At 43.0% G+C, this 22,504-nt stretch overlaps 1 protein-coding gene across 1 annotated transcript in view; it reads right to left on the reverse strand.

The window, feature by feature from the left end:
* LMNB2 (lamin B2) overlaps positions 1–22,504 on the reverse strand; it is a 75,684-nt gene that overhangs the window by 28,942 nt on the left and 24,238 nt on the right. Inside the window, exons 3-10 of the mRNA XM_019513199.1 lie at positions 20,452–20,608; positions 17,894–18,019; positions 17,367–17,537; positions 8,879–9,004; positions 8,019–8,239; positions 7,288–7,579; positions 5,571–5,678; positions 802–921 (exon numbers count right to left, since the gene is read on the reverse strand). Coding sequence (XP_019368744.1) covers positions 802–921; positions 5,571–5,678; positions 7,288–7,579; positions 8,019–8,239; positions 8,879–9,004; positions 17,367–17,537; positions 17,894–18,019; positions 20,452–20,608 — 1,321 coding nt within the window. The remainder of the gene's footprint in view (positions 1–801; positions 922–5,570; positions 5,679–7,287; positions 7,580–8,018; positions 8,240–8,878; positions 9,005–17,366; positions 17,538–17,893; positions 18,020–20,451; positions 20,609–22,504) is intronic.

Genomic DNA, 22,504 nt, shown 5'->3' on the forward strand with positions numbered 1-22,504 from the left:
CACCCTGCTGCTAGGAGCAGGATGGGATATTTTGGGAGGGAGAGAGGGAGGGTGGGTGGCGAAGGCGACCAGGGAGGGTACCAGGAGAAATGCTGCAGGCAGGGGAGTTGCAAGCCAGACCTGCCAGGGCACGGAGCCCCCCAGGGGCTATTAACCAGTCCCCCTTTTTTTCCCAGGACCTGGGAGTTTCCTGCCCTACCTGGTCTGCAACGTGCAGCCATAAAACCTCCCCCCCACCCCCTACCCTGGGCTGACTTCATGGTGGCAGCTGCTTTTTATGTGGACGAGGAGCTGGGGCCTAGGCTCAATGCTATCCTGCCATATCAAGAAGCTTCTACTGCCTCACGCGAACAGTCTCTTAGGAAGCCAAGCTTTCTGGACATACTAGTTAGCCATGGCTCTAGACAGATTTTTTTTTTCTTAAACATTCTGCCTTCCAAAAAAAAAAAAGGTGTGTTATTTAGGGACAAGTGCTTTCCAAGAAAAAATGGTATTTTCAACCTTTCTTGGTTTCAACCAGACTGTTTTCATGTCCTTCTCTGCTGGAAATGTATACTCAAATCGAAGCAAATTCTCTCCCCTCGTGAATGTTTTCTAAAAGGTCTACACAGATTATCAGTCCTTTGAACACATTTTCTTAAAAACTGTGTAATTATATATAATACTTAAACAATTAAATACTAAAAATTAGATATTGCTTTGTTACAGAAGATAGCCATGGAAAGAACAAAAATATTTTGTCAAAATATGCAAAAGGATTTGGATGGGTAACAACATATTTGTCCAAGAGACGAAACCTACCTCTCCATCAGAGTTTACTAGGTATGTACGGATGTTTCCTCCAGTGCCCCAGCTGCTCTGATTTTTCCACACAAGGACAGAAGGAGGGCTATGAGCCACACCTGCATCTGCAGCCCAGATCTAAAAAGACACAAAAATTCTATAATCAATGCCTGTACTTTTCTTTTTGTATAAGAAGGGATGCCTAATTCTGTACTTTTTTTTCAACACCCACTTGACCATTTCCATTTCTCAAGGATAGTGAAGTAGGTAAAACTACCCAAAGAAGAACATTCTTTGCCACTTACAAGTTAGCAGCTGAAAATTAAGAGCAACCATGGTTAAAGGGAAGAGGAAAGACTAACATATCAAGCATCACTTTGTTTCTGCATGCAGCATTTTTTCTTTTATTTTGTCTGGGTTCTACTATGGCAGCAAATGTACTGAGATTAAGAATGTTTCTAAAGCATGGTAGCAACACATCGTGGCAAGGACATCTCCAAGCATACTATGACCACTAGCTTCAAACCCATGAAAACATGCCAGCGCATCAGTCAAGACTGGAAGACAAAACAGGGCAAGGCATATACTGGTATTGACTGGATTCATTTTAGAGACAGGAGTAATCGCCAAGAGAATGTAAAGGTTGCTTTTAAGTCATTCAACAAGCATTGGACTCCCAAATCTGCACGACCAGGAAGAACCCCCAGTGACTGACTAACAGCTGTCATGCACTACTCAAGACCCACGTGGCACAGTGATTGGGCAGCCAAGATGATGCTGGAAGATCACACAAGTCTACCAGAAAGGGATAAAAGGCAGTGAAGCGTGACCTTCAGTGGTGCTCTCTCATCCAGCACCCGACCTACTGAGACAGAAGAACAAGCAGGTGACTCCCTTCTGGAGAAGGCATCACCTTGGAGGAAGCCCACCATCGACAGCAGAATCCAGCACCCCAGATAGGTATAAACCAACATCAGTGCTACATTACTATTGCACAGCAATTGTGTGTGTGCATGTGCACTAAGGTGACCAGTACCTATCACAACCCCCCAGAATTTTCATTCATAATTTTATCAAAACTTCGCATCCCATCTAATAAACTAGAACTTATGATAATCCTGCGAGTTGGTCCTTTGTAGCCAAAACTGACCATAGTAATTGCTACAAGTCAGAAGGCGGTGCATATCAAATCCTAACCAGCTTTAAAAGGGCCATTTTTCCCCAAGTGCTTTCCCTTAAGCTATGAAATAGAATGAGTGGTGGCAAAGTCAGATATTCAAGGACCATAAAGTCATCCCTTGTCAGCAATGCTTGGCAATCTGAAATTCTAAATTGGAGGCTGGACAATTTTATTTCCAAAGATCAAGGTAACTGGGCTCTCTATCCTTTGAGACCAATCTAGCATAGCTGGGGTTTTTCATTTGCTGCCACTATAAACAAGGCTGGGAGGGACAGGAATATAAAAGGACAGCATCTTGAGGGGGGGAGGGGAGGAGATATTTTATATGACCCACCCATCTGCTTAACTGCAGGATGGGGGGTCACTATATTCCAAAACAGCCATGCAGGAAAGGAAGAAAAAAAACTGCAGAGACCAATAGGCCAACACACTTAAGGAATAAATGGAGCCATAGCAGAGCACAAGCACTTTCTTAGAGAGGAAGATGATGCCATCATAAGGAGCTGAGGGAATGTTAAGATTATATTTGGTGCCAGACTGACAATTCAGTGGTGCCATGTCCAGTGGTGGTGCCATTGGTCCTTGAACTCAAAAAGTAATGGAGCAGAACCATCAGATCCAATGCAGTAGGAACTACAAACTCCATATCCCACACTTCTGCCTGGGTGATGCCAGAAGGTATAAGGACAGACTCAGTATGTAGCTCACTCTAAGTTTGCAGTTACTACAGCCAAATTGGCACCAGGTTACAAAATAAACCCAGGTACAAGATGATACTTACTTCAAAGATCTGTACCTCCTGCCCTCAGTAATAACTGACAAGGGCCTAGTATCCCAGGGCTCAACAGTACAAACAGATGATCTAGCAAACAGAATGGCGTAAATCTCAATGAAATCCACACTCTGCAGCAAGCACTCCAATTCAAACAGGCCAATGCAGACGCATCCGATGTGGTGGGCCAGTAGGGGGTGCTCCTGTGTTGAGCCACCCACCTCACTGTGCCCAACCACCTTCCAGGTTCCGACTGCCTCCCTGGGGGCACCTCACGTCTGGCCAACCCCCTTCCTGGAGCAAACTTGCTAGCTCGGGGGTAACACCGCCACCACCCAGGGTGATGATCCTGGTTCTGTGCCCCCTGGGAAACACAGGCCTAGTAGCCCTTGAGGGTACTCGACCCACTTCAAGAACCTGGGGTGCTTCCCTGAGTCTGAAGCACAAATAGTGGTCTCCCTTAGTTAGCCAAATCAAGGGGACCCCAAGGCATAATCTAGCCCCTCTCCCAGTAAGTCTCCCATGCTATGTACAAAGGAGAACTTTATTGGCTACAAGTAGTAGGTTTGGAATAGGGTACAGGGTAGAGCAATATCAGAGAAATCCCATTGAGCAGGGGCAGGCAATTATTTCAGGCAGAGGGCCGCTTACTGAGTTTTAGCAAGCCATTGAGGGCCACATGACAGGCAGCCAGGGGCAGATAAATATTTTCTAATTTTTTGAGGGGCCCCATGAGCCAGATAGAATGGCCTGGTGGGTCGCATTTTGCCCACCCCTGCCATAGAGCAAACGGTGGCTGGGTAACCTTTAATCACACATCTGAGTTACTGAAAGCTATATGTAGTTAGATCTCCCGTAGCTTACTCACAAGTATCATCCATAGGCAGGTAGAGATTGCCTCTGGAGGTAGGCAGTTCATTGAGCATAAGTTTCAAAGAGTAAGTTTCAGATGGTCCAGCTTCTCTCTCTCTCCCTCTCTCTCTGAGTTTTCATGATGGCCACTGCCCCTCCTCCTGGGCAGTCCTTAACTTATATAGCCCTTATAACCTCATTTACCAGGTCCAATGGAGGCCAGCAACTGTTGGCTGCTAGCCAACCAATTTGACATGCATCTCTGGTTACTGGGTAGATTGGTACTGCTCAGAACAAAAAGGAGCCCAAGCCCCTCCCTCACCCAGGTATGCGATGCCAGTCACATAGGCAGAGGGAGCAGGTTTCCCCTCTCCCTCAGGAATGTATCCAACTCAGGGTTACCTAAAGAGATGGGATGTTTGCCCTCTGCAGGGACCACATTGTCACATGGCAGAGTTTTTGGGGACAGAGAGGTGGCATTCTGCCACATCTGATACTCTACAAGCTTCTACAGAATCTCTTTGAGGCTGGGAGGTCTTAGGGGTTGATTGAATGGTACTATATATACCCTTTTGAACCCTTATGTACCCCAACCAGCTTTTGGGCAGATCAAAAGGTTTCAGAAATGCAAGAAACAGAACCCCCATATAGTAGCAGACAGCAGAATAAGGGGAAGCTTTGTTTTAAGACCTGATAGGGCATATCCTATGCATCTAAACCCTGGAAAAGAAAATAGCCTTTGAGCAGAGGCAGTACCAGGAAATGTCAGTGATGGTCCGAGTTATTAGTGGTAAAATCAGAAAAGTCTAAAGCCTTGGGCTACATGAGGATCATTTAATTTTTCTTTCTTTTGTGGCTGCAGGACTGACAAATATTGCACTTATCAGGAATGAAAGTGTCCAGTGTAGGCATCCACTGCTGGCAAAAGGCCTTCATGCTATAGACTGCTACGAAACCCATAGATTTCCACAAGGAGAGAACAAAGAAAACAAAAAGATAATTCTCTTTAGTAAAAGATTCCTAAGCTGGTGAAAAAGAAACAAAAAGACCCTCCCCTCTTTGCCCGCCAAAAAAAAATCCTGATATAAGCAAAGCATCAAGGGCTCGAGACATCAGTACTTCATCGTGCAATTGAAAAACTGTTAGGTAAAAGCAGGGAGAGAATGTGTGAAGGGTGCCAAGTCCCCAGATAGCTGGCAACGATAGACTGCTTCAACATTTGAATTATGAGGAACGTAGGGAAAAACAGACCAAGGCTAAATAGTATGTGATAGCACAAACCAGTCAAGAACACTTTGTGGTCAAGACCGATGAACAGGTGATTGAGAGGTACTGTGGAGCAGGAAGTGTGCACGGTCCTTTTTACCCTGGGCATGTGATGGTGGAACAAACGTGAAGTACACTTCAGTACTACTAACCCCGAAGTCTCCAGTCGAAGCTCGAGGATTGAACATATACAAGTGAAAAGGTCTGTGGACAACTACTCAAGGAAGAATAAATGTTTAAATCAGCAATACAATACTCAGAGGTAGCCAGATCTGAGCAAATATAAGCTTGGTTTTCAGAGGTTTGAGTCTGAAATACTCTAATTCTTCATAACCTTTTCTTTCAGAAGTTTCAGTTTTGCTGAACTAAATTTCCCAGGAGGGAATGAAATACCACAGGGCAAACTTAATTCTGCATTAATTAATAAATCTGTCCCTGAATTTAGTAACAGAGAGCAGTCACTGCATCTGGTGAATGCACAAAAGTATGTATGAAATCCAAGATAAGTAGGCCCACCTCAGCTATCTGAAACACATGCTTGACTTGGTGCTATAGCAATTCAGCTTCTGTGCATGATGCATCTGACAGAAGAGCCCAAGCCTACTCCTACCAGTAAGCTCAAATAAAAACAGAAGCTGTTCATCAAAACTACTTAAGCACCCTGGCAGTTTGTGTAAATACAACCCAAAAGAAGTTTCCACAGTGACTTTGACTTACTGTAACTGTCTGCCCAGCCCGGAGGATATACTTCGGAGTAAATTTGTAGGCAATTTCTTCTCCTTCTCCTATTTGCCTCTTCAGTCTCCAGTTACCCAGAGACTGATCCTGAGAGAGAAATAAAAAATGCTGTTTAAGAAAAGCTAATTACAGCCAGCCAGCAGTATAGTTCTCTTGTGTTTTACCTTTTTCCTTTTCCTTAAAGTAGTATGTGTAGTTACTTGCTTTGCTCAGTACTTGTTATGTCACATGCATGACAGCTTATAACTATTTTTCCTATATCCAGTAAGGATTTATATTAGGGAACTGGCAACATTTTGTTGGCATGAGCCACCTTTCGTGATCCAGCCCTTGCTACGGACCATAAGTTTCCGGACCCCGAAAGGGCACAGCCTGCACTACTATAATAACAGTTGCACCAACAGAAATTTTTTTGGCTGATACCGATGGCCAATTTTTAAGGAACCATATTGGCTGATACTAATCCAACTCCAACATGCAGCTGGACAGTTTGGAGACCAGCATCGGGCTGGTAAGTCCGGTGCAGGGGAAGGGGTGGGGGGAGGCAAGAGAGGGGCAGATTGAGGGTCCCGTGGTGAGCAAGGGAGTGGGTCTTGGGCAGGCGCTGCTCAGCCGGGGCAGGACGCAGGACAGAGCTGTGAGTGGCTCATCTGTTAGTGTGGGGGTGGTGGCTGGAAGGCACTGGAAGACAACCTAGAAGGCACTGGAGGCGTGTGCCCCTGGATCTGTGCTGATGACCCATGCTGAACCACCTAGGTGTGGGTGCTGGACAGAAACAGCCCCCAGGTGCAGGGGATGAAGGGAGCCTGCCATGGTCTGTGTGGGACACCTCCCCGGGGCATCACTGGGCCAAGGAGCAGTGCCAGTTGAGTGCCAACAGTGACCCAGGCGCTGGGCTTGGGGGAGGGAGGAAAGGCTTCTCTGCAGGGACAGGTGGTAGAAGAAGAGGCCTTGGGGCCCAGAGGGAGTGAGATCCAAAGGGTAGCGCTGATTTCTCCGGAGCTGGGCTCTGTTCTCTTCTGCCCAGTGGGAACCATGCACAGGCACAACAGAGTAGAGGGGAACACTATGGAGGGGATGGATGGCACAGCATAACACAGCATTTGTACCAGATCAGAACTTTGTGGGGTGCTGTGTCTGATCCATGAGCTGCCCCGGTTACTGCCCCTGGTTCAGACTGCAAGTTCCTTTTGTTAGGCCCAATCCTACAAACATTTACAAATCCATACAAGTGCACTTTATAAGTGCCCTCAGAGTAAATGAGAGAATTTATGTGAGCAAACTGACCTTTGTGTATTTGCAGTACCAGTCTGCTGAATATTTGAACTTTTGGGGCACAAACTAAGATCTCTTTTAAGTTTTGTACAACTGCCAAAATGCCAGAACATGTATATAATGATCAGTTTCCACACCCTAGACAGCAACAGCAGTGGCTGAGCTGGAAGACCCCATTCTTGCAATTCCTTGAAATTAGCAACAGGTGTTGGTGTCTCAGTCACCCACCCCTAATTATTCTACTAGTATTACAACACTACGATTGCCACTTTGCTACTACTGATAATTTGATGCTTCCCGAAGGAGAAACACCCAAAGATTAGTCGTCTTTCCTCCTTCAAAGGGTTAAGGTTATGAAAGCCTGTGCCATATTCAGATGCTAGTTTATTCTGCATTTTCTATTAATTTTATTGACACTGACCTTCTCAGAATTATTTTTAAGTTGAACATATTTCCCCTCCAGGTCTATCTCTTCTATGCTGATGCTTCCTGTGGATGAGGCCTGCTGGGACGTTTGGAAACTACTGCTGCTACTGCTGCTGCTACCAGCACTACTCCCAGTTCCAATTCCACTTGTACCGCTGCCTGAAAGCTCCTCTGCTTCAATCCGTTTTCTCTTCCCTCTAGAAGACCGAAGAACTGAAGTGCTGCTGCTGCTGGAAGTAGCCCGAGAAACTGTAACACGGGAGGATGGGCTTGGAGACAGCTTCAACCTTAACACAGAAAGACAGACATTTTATTCGGAAGAAGAAGAAAACAACTGGATTGTCTCTACTGTTTCACAAAATGTTTTGAGTACTAATGCATAGCAACATACTACAGCATACTATTAACCTAGGCCAATGGTTTTCAACTTTGACTGAAGGCACCATTGTATGTGTACTAATGAAGGGTCTGGAGACAGCAGCAGGGGAAAACATGGAACTCTAAACTCCAACATAAAGAAAAAAAGGAGTAGAATATCAAGCAAAGAATGATAATTAGCCATAGTATTTTAGGGATTATATAAACATACATGAATACATGCATGTAATGATGAAAGCAACTGCATTGTGTGAGACACACTAGAGCTTAGGGGGCCAATGTGACTCAATTAGGCAAAGTTTGTATATTCTTGACCAAATAGAACAAAATGTATTTGTCAATGCCTACCTTTTCTCCTCTCCTTCCAGAAGTTTTCGGTAAGCACTGATTTCCATGTCCAGTGCTAGTTTGACATCAAGTAGCTCCTGATATTCTGCAAGCTGTTGCTGCATCTGGTCCCTCATTTCTGTCATCTCCCTCTCCCTAGCATCTAGCATCTTCCTGAATTTGTCCCGCTCACCAGCCATCATTTCCTCCAATTCCCTAATACGATCTTCTGCAGCACTAGCCTATTGGCACATTGAAATAAAAAAAGTCAGTCAGTCCAGAGTGCATATACATAATCACTTTCTTTATGTACACATGGTCCCCTCTGACCGATGCTACAAAAAGTGAAATAAATCAGGAAGCTGTACTCAGGAATTACTTATCAGCAATGGTACTTCCATATGTAAAAACCATTGCAACAAGAAGCAGAAAGTAGAGACTCAACTAGTCCAATCACCCATGTATTATTAAGTGTAGCCTTAGAGTGACTGAAGCACATGACAGTATGTGAAGTGATTTTATGTAAGAAATTCAGAATTAATTGTAGATTTTTAATAAGTAGTTGGATTGAAAGATTTAAAATCTGACACCTAGCTTGGGTTGACTTTTACTAGGGAAGAGAGGTAAAATATAACTGTTTCTGGTTTGTGACTAAAAAAGCATAACCTTTAGAATAATTTTTCTGGAGGAAATTCTCATAAATACACTTTCAATATTCACTCTCCACCAAAGTGTATATGAAAAGCACTGCTTTGTACAAAACATTCCTACTCATAAATGCATTCTTCAGGATGTGCACAGGAAGGAAAAAAAGAAATGGAAATTCATGTTTTACTTAACCACATATTCAGAATTTGACACACAGAAATGTAGCCCGTCACCTGTTTTTGCAGGCCAGAAAGCTGGTAGCTGAGAGACTCTATCCTCATGCGAGCCTCCTTAAGCTCCTCTCGGGCAGCACTGGCAGCTTTGTCATTTTGATCAGAGGAGAGTTTGGCATTTTCCAGCTGGAAGAGAGTTTGACACAGATTAAACTAGCCACCACAAGAAAACACTGTCCAAACAAGAGTACAAGGGCTTAAAACAACTAGTTTAAAGGAGGACTGTCCTAAATTTATGAACCAAATTATATGATGTGGCTGTCTTTGATATCAAGGGACTGGACTCAACCCAGGAGGTCCCTTTCAGTTTACACACTATGTTCCTACATTTATAGTTTAATTTTCAAAGCCTGATTCTGCTATTAGAGCAGATGTCCTTCAGCTTTTCTATTACACAATCTGATTTCTAACATCATTAGAAATTAATGAGCCTCCCTCCATCTAAATAAACAATTTAAAAAGGAATTTTAAATAAGTTTGATTGGAAATTAAATGCTTTCAGTAAACTTTTTGCAAAGCTTGACTGTCAAACAATTCCATTTATAAGGAGGCTAGTTTAATTGTAGGTAGGACTTAAAAAAAAGAAAAATAAAAGGCTCCCTCCCCACCATTATTCTTAACAGGAACAGAATCTAGAGGGAGGTTGCAGGGGGCGAGAACCATTTGGTTAATGCCATAAATATTGCCCATCCTTTTACCCCACCATAACCATACATGGCATTAACCACAGCTGAGGGATTTTCCCCATCTCCTCCCTCAATTATTTGCCTATTGCAAAGTTACTGTCTTGTTACATCGCTAACTATACTGTGGTAGCATCTACAATCAGGTATGATACTGTGAACCCCCCCACTATGTCATGAAAGAATTAAATCTTTTAAGCAATGAACAGGAAACAGAGTGTAAAAGACACGTGCTTACGTTAGTTTCCTAAACAAACAGAAACCATTCTTCTAGCAAACCCATCAGCACAAGCATCAAACATAAGCAACCACCTTAGGAAAAAAGTGAACTGACTCCAGGTTCATCTAAGTCATCATCCTGTCTTCAACACTAACCAATACAAGAGGTTTCAAAAAAGATTTAAGAAATCTATAACAGGCAGACAATCCAACCTGCACATTACGTCTCATTCTGACCGTTAACAGTTCAAAAGTAGCTTAACTTCTGAAGTGCAAATATTCAACTACCTTCTAAAATTTTTCAGGAGTTTGTTAGTAATATACATTTCCAACATTTTTTTGAAATCTTAGCAAATTCCTGACCTTAATTTCTTTCTGTACAATGATTTCTAATATAATTATACATTACATGAGAATGTTTGTTTTTTAAGGAGTTCAAATATGATTCCTTTTGTTCTTATGAGCAAAGTGAGCAAGTGGTAGCTGGCCACATTAGTCTGAAGCCAGGTAGAGGTACATAAGCTTTCATGAGCAAGAGCTCACTCCATCAGAAAGGACATGCAAGATCAGGCTATCAGATACAGATATTTAAGAGCCTGTTCTGTGCATGTCCTTTCATAGCATCTGATCAAGAGAGTCCTTGATCACAAAAGCTTATACATCTCTGATATAGTTAGTCTATAAGGTGCCTCTCTACCTTGCCTTTTGGTCTTGCTGTTAATTAACAGGAAGGACAGAAGCTTCATATCCACCACCTCAAGACCACTAGTTATTTTATATGCTTTTATCATCTACCCTCTTACTTGACACTTTCTGGCGTAAAAAAAATTTCCAAACTTTATTAACAGGAGTTACTTACTCATATACCATGCACACCTTTCCCCTCAAAAATCAGCCCTCCAAAACTGGAGTGCACCTGAAGTAGGGCAACTAGTTTTCTTTGTTGAAATAGAAGCATAAAAATGCTGTGTTGCAAAATGGCTGCCAGTTGCCCTCAGCAAGCAAGCAGGAGGGGCAGAGTCCACTGGTAATCCTTTTACAGCTTCATGAGGCACTTGAGCCTCAAATGCTGAGTTAAAGAGGATGAACTAAGGAGAGGAATTGGGGCAGTACTCAGGGAAGGGGTAGATCAGGGGCTGGTGCTTAATGAGGGTTTGGCCCCATGGGAGCTGAAGCAGCAAGTATAGATGCTGCAAAATTAAAGTACAGGCAGTCCTTGGACTTATGACACAATTGGTTCCCGAAAACAGCATCTTAAGTCAAAATATTGCAACTCGGAACCGATTTCCCCATAGGAAACAGTGTTATAAATGGGGGACTGGTTCCTGAACCAAGGCCTGATACCCTGTTTTCACCAAAAATAACCCAGAATTTTGTACTCAATCAATTAGAGATGAGTAATACAGCTACATTAACGTATTTATATTGTAAATAGCAACCATATTGATTTGGAAGGACTTCTTTGAGGTGACTTTGCTAGACTTTTTGAAGGCTTCTTGCCTGGATTCTTCTCAGGAGTCTTGGCTGAAGGTTTTTCTGGAGTCTTGTCTGCTTTCTTAAGGAAAGTGTCCAAGGACGTTTGGACAAATGTTCTCCAGGGAGATGGGTGACAGTGACTTGTTTGCTGGCATGGCATCACATCAGATCAAGCATTGTAAAGTCGAAACTGATGTCAGAAAGTTGAAACAGGGTGTCAATTTAGAAAGGTTGCAAGTGCAAAACGTTGTAAAATTGAGGACTGCCTGTATTGCCACACCCCAGTGGCAGTGTGATTTCACAGTATTAGGCAATGGCTGATTATTAGACTGGCACCACCTCATGCTTTGGACTTACCATATTTACTCAAATTTACCCCCTGAATATAAGACAACCCCCCAATACGTCATATAATAATTTAGTATAATAATTCTATAAATCAAATATTTTAATTTCTCCCTTTCTCTTTCTATATCTATATATGTATATTTGTATACAAATTCTACATATTAAATACAATTCTGTATATCAAATATATAATATCTATAAATTATACTTTAGTATTATAACTCTATACATCAAATATATAATCTCTCTCTCTCATTAACCACAGGATGTGACAAAGAAGAGCAGGGTCTGACAGTAAGGGGAGGGGGAAAAGGAGCTGCCATTGGAAAAGTTAGAGGGAAGCAGAGACAAAGGGGCTTCCTGTCCCCCCATATTTTTTTCCCCGTGGTAGCAGTGGAAGGGGGACAAATTCAAGGCAAACTTCCAATAATTAGTTTCTATGCCTGGAAAACTATAACAATTTCATAAATTTTCCATATATAGAATCTAATTATGGGGGGGTCTCATTCAGCGGGTCATCTTAAGACAACCTCCCCATAATTAGATTCTATACTTAGAAAATAGGGCTGTCAGTTAATCGTGGTTAACTTACACGATTAACACAAAAACAAATTAATGCATTAATTTTTTTATTGCATTAATCATGCATATTGCTTTGACCAGCCCCAGACTCACCCTCCCACGCTGAGCAGCAGCAACAGCTAGGCAAAAGCTGCTACTTGGCATGGGGAAGCGGCCCCTCTCCCTCACTGCAGCCAGGCCCTTGCTGCAGCCGCCCAGAGCCTATGCCCAGGCTGCCCTGCGGCTCCTCTCTGCTGTCAGTGTTGCCTCTGAGTCAGCCAGCAGGGCAGCAGTGCCAGTGCAGAGGAACCTCAAGGCAGCCCAGGTGCGGGCTCCAGGAGGCTGCAGCAAGAAGGGCACGGCAGCAGTGAGGGAAAAGGGCTGCTTTTCCTCCATGCTGAGCAGCAGCTTCTGCCCAGACACTAGTGCTGCTCAGTATGGGCAGGTGAGTTTGGAGTAGGCACAGGGCAGACCAGGGTCAGGGCTGTGTGAAGTTTCAGGTGCCGATTCAATTTGGAAGAGATTCAGCCCAATTCGGCGGCCAAATCTCTGAATCCAAATCGAATCAGGGGACCAATTAAAAGGTCCGAATTGATTTGAAGGTCTCCAAATCGATTCAGAAAAGATTTGGAGAGCTTTGGTGATTCCGGCAGTCCGGCAGCTTCAGTGATTCGCTGGCTGGAGCAGGGAGCTGGACCCAGACTCCATGGTGGTAAGTAAGGAGCGGGACAGGAGGAAGGGGACCATGGGGGAATCCCTGGCAGGCCCCATCCCCGGCTGCTCCAAATTGATTTGGCCGAATCTGGGAGATTCAGCTGCTGCCAATTTGGCCAAACCTGTGAATCACACAAGCCCCATCCCCTGCCCAGCCCCAGCTCCCGGCTCTTTGAAAAGAAAAAAAAAAAAAGGCCCCCCACTCACTGGCTGCTGTCTGGCGAGGGGGTGATCCTCACTGCCTCCTACTACCCTCCTGAAGCCCCAAAGCCACTGCAGCACCAAACTGAATCACTGTCCCCCAATTCAGCTGAATCCAAAGTGAATACTAGCCACTTCACACAGGCCTACTGTTCGTAGATTGTAAGGCTGGAAGGGATCTTGGAAGATCATTGGATCCAGCCCCCTGCACCAAGCAGGAAAGACAACTGGGCCAGCAAGATGACCATCCAGTCTCCTCTTGAACATTTCCAGAGTAAGTGATTGCACCACCTCTGTTTATTCTACATTCTGGACACGCTGACTGTGAAGAAGTTTTTCCTAATGTTGAGTCTAAAACAGTCTTCCAGGATTTTGTGGCTTTCCCCTCGGGTGCCCTGGTAAACAGTTGTTCCTTAAGCTGTACTCCCCTAATGTAGAGGTAAGCTGATACCAAGTCCCATATCAGCCATCTCTTTTTCAGGCTGAAGAGGTCCCAGGTCCCTCAGCCTTTCTTTGTATGGCTTGCCATGCAAGTCTCTGATCATATGGGTGGCTCTTCTCTGGTCTCTCTCAAGCTTGCCCACATCCTTGTTAAAGTGTAGTGCCCAGAACTGGACACAGTACTCCAGTTGTGGTCTCACTAGTTCTGAGTAGAGCAGAAGAATCACTTACTTGGTTTTGCTGGAGATGCATCGACTGATGCATGCCAGAGTATTATTTGCCCTACTGGAGGTTGGTGGTGGCAGGTAGGAGCTGCAGGGCAAAAAACTGGGCTGTTGGGTGGTGGGGGGGAAGGGGTGCTGGCTATTGTTTAACTGTGTGATTAAAATTGTGATTAACTGCGACCATCTACACAACTTAAATCTCTTATTCTGGAGGCCAGATAGTGGGGGGTTGGTAGCTCACCCATGTCAAAAATTTCAGTTACAGTCTACAAGAAAAGAGAGCAGATGGAAATGATCATGTGAAGGCTTCTGAAGTTAGAACAGGCAATTATGCATAAATCATAAAGTGAAGATTATGATGATTATGACAAAAGGTTATAAAAAATAAAATCAAGTTCATCTTCCCTAGCAAAGCATGGGTTCAACTAGTTGGGTTTTTTTTTTGTTTTTTTTAAATCTTGCAATAAATTGCAATTTTTTTAATCATTTGTCAGCCCTAATAGAAAATGTATAAACTTGATATCATTTTCCAGGTATAGAACCATATTACTGGGGGGTCATCTTATAAATCAGGATAGTTTTTTATTCGATCAAATGTGGTAAATACAGCAATTTGTGGCATGCTTACCAAACAGGTTGCCCATCGCTGGGCTAAATGAAATCACCATAAGTTGGTGCTGCCTGAGCAAGAGCCTGTGACTTTGTTAGAATGACTGCAGAGCATTAGCTACCAAGATGCTCCCCAAATTTAGAAGGGGGAGGGAAATCAGGAATTGGATGATGAAACTAAGTAAAACCAAAGGCCTTTATCCTTTCGTTTGGTGCAGAACAAGATATTATCAAAATGTGCTTATTTTGAAGTAAAGGAACTCGCATGAGCCTTGGTACAAAACATGATGATATTGGAATATTCGATTATGCATGAGTGACTTTGATTGAATAATGAAGTGAATGACAAAAAGATAGTATGTAAAAATACCCTATTTGTGTAAGAGGATTTTGGCATTAATACATGTCACTGCATTATCTCCCACTGCCAGCAGTGTGATAAGCTACCTGACAATAATTAAAGGCTGTTCTGATAAATCAGTTCACAATCTGTGCTTTGTGTGTTTACACTTTTGAATAAGAGGCTCTGCTGGCTGCAAAAAAGGTTGTGTATAAAAACTGTTGAGAAACTGCACTCAGAAAGCAGTTATGAAGTGTTTTATCAAACTGGTAAGGTATTTCAAATGAGGCTGTCAGGAGTCTGTCCCAGGACAGTTCCATTCAATGTTTTTGTTAATGAACTAGATGATGAAAGAGAGTCTACACTTATAAAACATGTGGATAATATAAGGATTGCAAGCCCTCTAGAGGAAAGAACTAGAATTTAAAAAAAATGATCAACTGTAGAATGCCTAAAACCAGAACAATGATATTCAGTAAGTGCAAAGTACTACCAGTCAGGAAGGAAAAAAGTTACATGTACAAATACAAAATGGAAGACTATCTGCTAGGCAGCATGAGTACAAGAAAGATGTCAGAGCTATAGTATACATCACACAAGCTAAATATGAATCCACTGTGTAATGTCTGTTTTCCAACAGCAAGTGGCATTGTGAGATCTATTAACAGGAGGGCTGTATGTAATTCATAAAAACTAATTATTCCACTCTACTCATCATTTTTTAGCCCCAACCTACCCAGTTTTAGGCACCATTTTTTTATGTAAAAAACTGATGTATATAACCTAGAAGAATCTAAAAGATGAGCAACAAGAATGACAAGTCCTGATTCATGAGGAAAGGTTGATGTTTATGAAAATTAGTGGCTGACCTAGTCTTCCATACCAAACATACATGAGTCCTTTAAAAAAAAAAAAAAAAATCAATTGTTCTATGTCTGTCCCTGGAGGCAGTTCCAGAATTAAGCTAGAAGCTGAGACTGTTCTTACTACTAAAGATCCTATTATCACTCAGCCCAGCTACACTAACAACTTCACCTCAGTAGAAAGGTAGACTGTTCTCTGACAAGGCAGAACTCTACCTGCAGAATTTGGAATAGACGTTCAAGCACTTGTCCCACCATCTGTCTAGATCTTCATTTTTCCATTCCACTAAGCCCTATCTTGTCAAAAGACCATTTTATGAAGTTTAACATGCTCATTTTCTTTGGGTACTGGTTTGGCCAGAATACAGTATAATGTTACCTTCCTTGGTCTCTGAGGAGTCTGAAAAACTCCTGTTGTATCAAATCCTCTGACAGAAACCATGTAGCAGAAACATGCTTTGCTATTCCTATCAGATTTGACATCATTCAAGAATGTTAACTCTTAAAAACTTGAACATGTCTACATAATTGCTGTCTATGGAAATAGCCTAATTTTCTAGATACTGTTAATTGTTGCTGTGTTTAATTTTTCATGAGTCTACAATGCCATGTTTTTAATTGAAAACTGCTCCAGAAAAAAGGCACTTGGCTCTTGTGTGAAGGCAACCACTTCTTATAAGCAGGAATCCAGGTTTTCTGTTTCCCATGGAAAACCGGAAAAAACCACAGATTTCTTATTTTAATTGGAGAAAACACGGATTTCCCCTTTTAGCAGGGAAACCCGCAGATTTCCCCCTTTTGCAAAGAGCTCTGCAGGCTGGCTGAGTTCCAGCCTGCAAGTGCTGTTTGCAGAAAGGGTGAGAAAGCTGCCACATGCAAGCTCCCCCTCCCCACAAGCCAGGCAGCACGTGTGGCCTGCAGAGGGGCACTGCTGCCCTCACCCCCCGCCCCGGCCCTGCTCCTGGGAGCAGGCACAGAGTGAGCTGAGGTGGGAGGCCAGCAGTGTCCCTCACCACTGGGCCCTGGGGTGCCCTCTCCCCACCTGCCTGTCTGGGCCGAGGGAGGGGAAAATGTTGCGGAAAGCCCCACCAGGGGTGCCTGCCAGCTGGCCGGCACTCCATGTCTTCCCCCAACACATCCTTGCTTCCTCAGCCCTCAACCAGCTTCCCCACAAGTACAGTGGTGTGGTGGTGGCTGCCGCCACATGTGAGCTTCTCCCCTCCCTAGCCAGCTGGCACATGTGTGGCCCAGAGAGGGGCACTGCTGCCCTTGCCCTCCCCCCACTCCTGGGAGCAGGCACAGAGATGCATTCCTCCCCCATTCTCGATCTGCACCCCCCAGCCCCTTCCTTCTCCCTGTCCTCCCACACACACCTACCTGCTGGGGGATGGTGGGGCGGACACAAGCAGGACTGAGGAGGCTGTGGGGGGAGTGAGAGGCACTAGCAGGGCCACTGGGGGCCTTTAATTTTTATCACGAATTTTGGACTTTTTAAATCAGAGAATTTGTGATTTTTTTTTTTCCAGGGAAAACCAGGATCCCTGCTTATAAGACCCTATTGGAATTAAGTAAACTTTCAACCCTGAGTAACTCAGAAAAGTCAAATATGCTTAGATTCTTTGTAAAACATTAAATAAATTAGGAAAGTGTTAAGTGTACATTAAAAAGAAAAATCCTACTGAGACCATAACTTTGGAGCCACTCTCAATGCTTTTGTTTTAGTAATACCTCAGTAGGATACAGATATGCTTTTTCTATACTGTGATGCATCCAATACACTGTAGGGTACTCCAAGACAACATTAGTTACCTTAGCCTGATAGGTTTGCTCCAGCTCCATTTTGTACAATTTGACCTGTTCATCATGTTGATTGCGGAGATCCTCCAGGGCTTGAGCCATTTTGGATTCATACTCTCGTTGGCGACTAGTGTCTACCTCAACCAAACGGTGTTCGTGCCGTTTTCTTGTCTCTCTCACCTCCTACATAAAGAAAAAAAATGAAGATACAGGATCAAATTAAAGTAAGCACAATGAGTTTCATTTATGCTGGAGAGAATTGTTTCCATGATATTTTGGTTCCCAAGCACTGAAGACATTTAATAAAGTCCAGTGCTATAAAGATGCCAAAACTATTAAAGGTGTGCTACAAGCTAATTGTAAATGTGTTTAAACATGAACCAACTTCACTAAAAATACAAAGAGAAATTAAAAATATGGGGAATAAAGGGCTGTTGTGTTTTTCCATTAACAAATGAGAAACCCACTACAAAAACTACTATGAATAAGGGTTATATAAGCTCCACATTAATATTATTAATATTACAGGTTGATAATACCTCCTCAAATACATTCTTCCTGAAGTCTAGGTCCTCTTGTAGACTCTGGCAACGATTCTCCAAGTCTACCCGCATCAGTGTTTCCTTCTCCAATTGCTTCTTAGCCACAGCATGGCCATCTTCTGCCTAGTAGAGAGTTCAGAATCCAAAAGATAAGTCATCTTTACTTTCTACTTACGAAATATTTCACAATTCCCTCTTCCCTGAAAGAAAAGGTATAACATTTTAAACAATTTTCAGGTGTCTTCTATAACCAGTTCTGTGTCAATCAAAACGGTAAGCAACCTTTAATGAATTTAACCTTATATACGTTGTGCCTTCCTATAATGTAACTGCACACTTATGCTAAGGCCTTGACAAAAACACTCTCAGACAACTCTGTTGCTATTTATAAAGAAGGACCAGAGATCAAGAGTGCTACTTAACTTTTGGGATATGGGCAGGAAAAACAAGAATAGTAACTGAAAGAAGAACATAGAGAAGTAAGGCTGGAAGGGACCTCCACAGGTCATCCAGTCCAACCTCTGCCTAAGGCAGGATCATCCCTATCCAAACCATCCTATACAAATCCACAGTCTAACCCTTTAGCAAAACTACACAGTTAAAACACACGACATAACAGCCTAACCTGTCCCAGGTAAAGCAGAGAGACCATGGCAGCCAACGTCCTGCTGCTGCAAAGGTTGTTAATATATGCCCAAGAAGATCCCAGGAAGAGGGCAACACCCCCCACTACACAGAAGGCAAAAACCCCTACAATCAATGCCAGTCTGACCATAGTATAAAATTCCTTCCTGACCCCTAGTATGGTGATTAGTCTGACGCCAAGTGGAAGGACAAGATCCTCTAGCCATGAACCTCTAGATTTCAATCCCAGCAGGAACACCTCAGTCAACATCTCCAACCTTGGCTGCAGCCAACACCCAAAGTTTCTGGGGAAGGCTTTGAAAAACAACAAAAAACAAACAAACAAAAACAAAATCTGACACCTAGCAGCAGGAGGGGGAAAAAATTCCTCCACTTTCCCCCCTGCACCCCCAGCCTCATGCAGCAACCACCAAAGCCCAGAAGCGTAGGAAATACCTACATTAGAACACAGGTATGGCTACATGTAGATCATCCCTGACCAATGTCTGTCCAGTCTCCTCTTGAACACCTCCAATGACAGAGATTCAACAACTTCCCTAAGCAGTCTACTCCACTTATTGTATTGCAACCTGTTTTGTGCATCTACTTTATATTCCAGTAAGTAGAAACTAAACAATAATAATTTAGGAGCTGGTTCATTCCAATGTAAGCTGCTTCAGTTTAGCTTTTATTTGTTCTTCTATCCTGCAGTAAATAAAAACAGTTAAAGTGGAACAGCCTGAAAGATGTCATTCCCTTACACCCACCCCTTTTAAATCAGTACAACCATTTTTACCTGTTTATATCAGTGGTTCTCAACCAGAGTGCTACAATGCCCCCCGTGCACATTCCTGCTATATCAGGGCTCTCTGATGCACTAAAGCAGACAGAACTGGCCTGGGCTGTAGCCCTTCCCAGTCTGCTCCCCTCCCTTCCCCTGCCCCTCTTTCCCACCCCCAACCCACCTGGAAAGAGGTGAAGCACAAGGGACAGTGTCACATGTGCCTCTGTTTCTAGGAGCAGCATGGGGATTTTAGAAAACTGACTTTTGACCTGCAACTACTGTGCTCACTTACCCCAAGAGAAAAGGGAAAGCAGCAGCTTAGTAAAAAACATCATGTTTTGTCTTGTTTTATATTGTTTGCTTTCTTTGTTAACATTACCATAATAATCCAGCCTTCTCAAAGTCCATTTCTTGATAAAAAGTAAATCTGGCATAGTGGCCACTGTTTTTTTTTTTAAATCAAGTGGTTACTTCTAAACAAAAGACATGTACCAATTTATACAGTCCACTAATCTCTCACAACAATCTGAATATAATAAAGTCTTATTTTCCTCCAGAATGCATTAGTTGAATGAACTTTTCTTTAAAAATATTTTCCATTAGTAGAATCTGGGTATATATGTTGTTGCATATACACTCACATATTTAGAAGGAATGTCATGAACCAGTGTTAAAGCACTCAGGAAAATGTTAGGATGACCTTACTTACAAGCAAATGTTTGTGGGTATCATAAATCTGTTAAGAAAAATAAGTAGTGTATATACATTGTTCACTTACGGAGTGAGAACACCACACATCATTTTAACTGACACTTAACCATTAGTAAACTATTATCTGAAAGATATCAGAATATTTTTCTGAAGTTATTTAAATAAAAACTCTGATCCAAAGAAAAACTTACAGTGGAACAGAAATTACTTTGACCGTCTTAAAGCAATGGCTGAGACTCAACTCTTAATGACTTTAGACAAAGACAGGTTAGGATTAAGAGTATACTGAGCTCTGATTCAAGATAGCTTCTTACTCTTTACATCATCTCACTAACACGGATATGCAACTCAATACACTCACAATAAAATAAAGCATCATACTTGACAAGGATTAGCTTGTGAAAAAAACGTAGCTGTATGACATTCATTTAATTACCTTAGAAAGCTGGGCCCGCAAGTCAGCAATTTCTGCTTCTAGAGTACGCTTCTCATTTAGAGTAGTATTGAGTTCTGCTTCAGTCCTGTGAAACAGGGCTTCCAGATCCTTAACACGACCTTGGGCAACAGACAATTCCGCTTCTTTCTTTTTGTGGCTAAAAAAGAAAAAAAAAAAAAAAGCTTTATACACATAACACAGTACTGAGTGGTATGTAATGGATAATAATCACTGGAGACCATTTGAGATACAGAATTTCAGTGTAACAAAACCTTTTGAAGTAAATATAGTATACTCAAAAGGTCTTTTGATTGTAATCGGTATAGAGGCCAGCATAGCAAGAGAGTAGAAAGGTACTGTGAAATGAAACGAATCAGCTGTGCCATGATGCATTGGCAGCACAACTGATCTACTTCACTGGGCAAAACGCACATTCCCACTTGGTTCCACCCCTGACAGACTGCACAAAGCAGTAACATGATCTCCCTGCTTTTCCCACTCCAGCATGCCTGCTCTCCTATGTTCAGGGAGGCAGTTTTGGATTAATGGGGTACCCTACTTCCCCGCTTATGGGAAGGCACCCTGAGATTCCCTGGGGTGCCTCTCTATATTTAGGGAAAGTAGGCCGGTGTTTGGAGCGATTGAGCAGACCTGTAACATGAAACACCACAAGTATTGATCAAGCTGACCAAGAGATACAGACATTTCCATCTGTATGCTATGCAGGCACCAGTATGCCAGTCTAAGTGGGAAGCTTTAGGGGCAGTGAACCATGAATGAAAGCAGAGGCTGGGAACATGGCATAAACTAAACCAGTGATTCTTAAACAGGGTGCCATGATATCTTTTCAAGGGTGCCATGGGGTGTCACACAATATTAACACTATTTGGTGTGCAAACATGATTCAAAAGACAAACCCAGAGATTTCAAATAGGAATTAATAGCTTTAAAAACATTCTGACCTGTTGTGGTGTTTCCAAGTTATTGCAATAGAAGAACTGCTCTAGATTTCTGTAGTTAAAAATGAAGTAAAAACTAACACCTGACATTTTCTGAGGGATGCCTTAAATCTGAAAAGTTGAAAATAGCTGAACTAGACAGTAGGTACAACTTCCTCACAACAAGGCTTCTGTGCACAATGGGAAAAGGAGATATCCTAAACCTTGAACTCAAGAATGAGAAAGAGAGAGAGAAGGAAAGTAACAGTCCTTATACAGAAGCGGATGACTAATTTTGGAACTCATCCAAAAACCTGCTTTTTTATTATCTGGACCACAATACTGAAGAATATCACCCTAAGTTGTGAGTCAACCACTATATGTTCCTCTTTTCCTAAAGAGCCTAAATGTTGGAATACCATATCCATTTAAAACAAGGGACCCTTAAACACTTGTCCACCAAAGCTAGAAATGTGGTAATGACAGAAGCAAAAGCAGAGGTGTCTACAGAGTGCAGGGGGAGATGAAAAATGCTAAATCATTTATTAGAAGAAACTGCCGTGTCCCCCCCCACCTTTTTTTTTTCCTATTTTAACAAAATTATGAACACGATACGTAACCTTATAAACAGCAAACACTATTTGAAACTCCAGTTATTTATTTGGAGTTACACTATTTATAGTGATACTGCCCTACCACCTGCCCCCCCAACAGCCTCTTCTGCCTGCCTCCACTTACCTTCTTGCAGCTCCAGCTCTTGCTGGGGTTCCACTCCACCCAGAGGCAGGGAGCACAGAGCACATGGTGTTCCTGGACAGGGCCCACACATAGTGGTGGCAGCAGCTCTAGCCCCGAGTCCAGGTTCAGGGCTGGAGCTGCTGCCACCATTGCAACAGCTGCTGCATTGCCGAGTTAGGGCAAGAGGCAGCACATGCTCTGTGATCCATGCCTCCAGCCAGAACAGAGCCCCAGGAGCTGGAGCGGCAAGGGGCTGTAAGTAGCAGCAGGGATGGAGGGGGCTGGCAGACAGCAGAGGGTGCGGAAAGCACATACAAGGGGGCGCAAGCACTGCAGGGAGAAACAGCCATCAGGGGACATAGGGCAAGTGGCAGGTG

The sequence above is a fragment of the Gavialis gangeticus genome, unplaced genomic scaffold, assembly GCF_001723915.1.
Source record: "Gavialis gangeticus isolate Ggan-Ray unplaced genomic scaffold, GavGan_comp1, whole genome shotgun sequence".
In the NCBI taxonomy this organism is placed as follows: domain Eukaryota; kingdom Metazoa; phylum Chordata; order Crocodylia; family Gavialidae; genus Gavialis; species Gavialis gangeticus.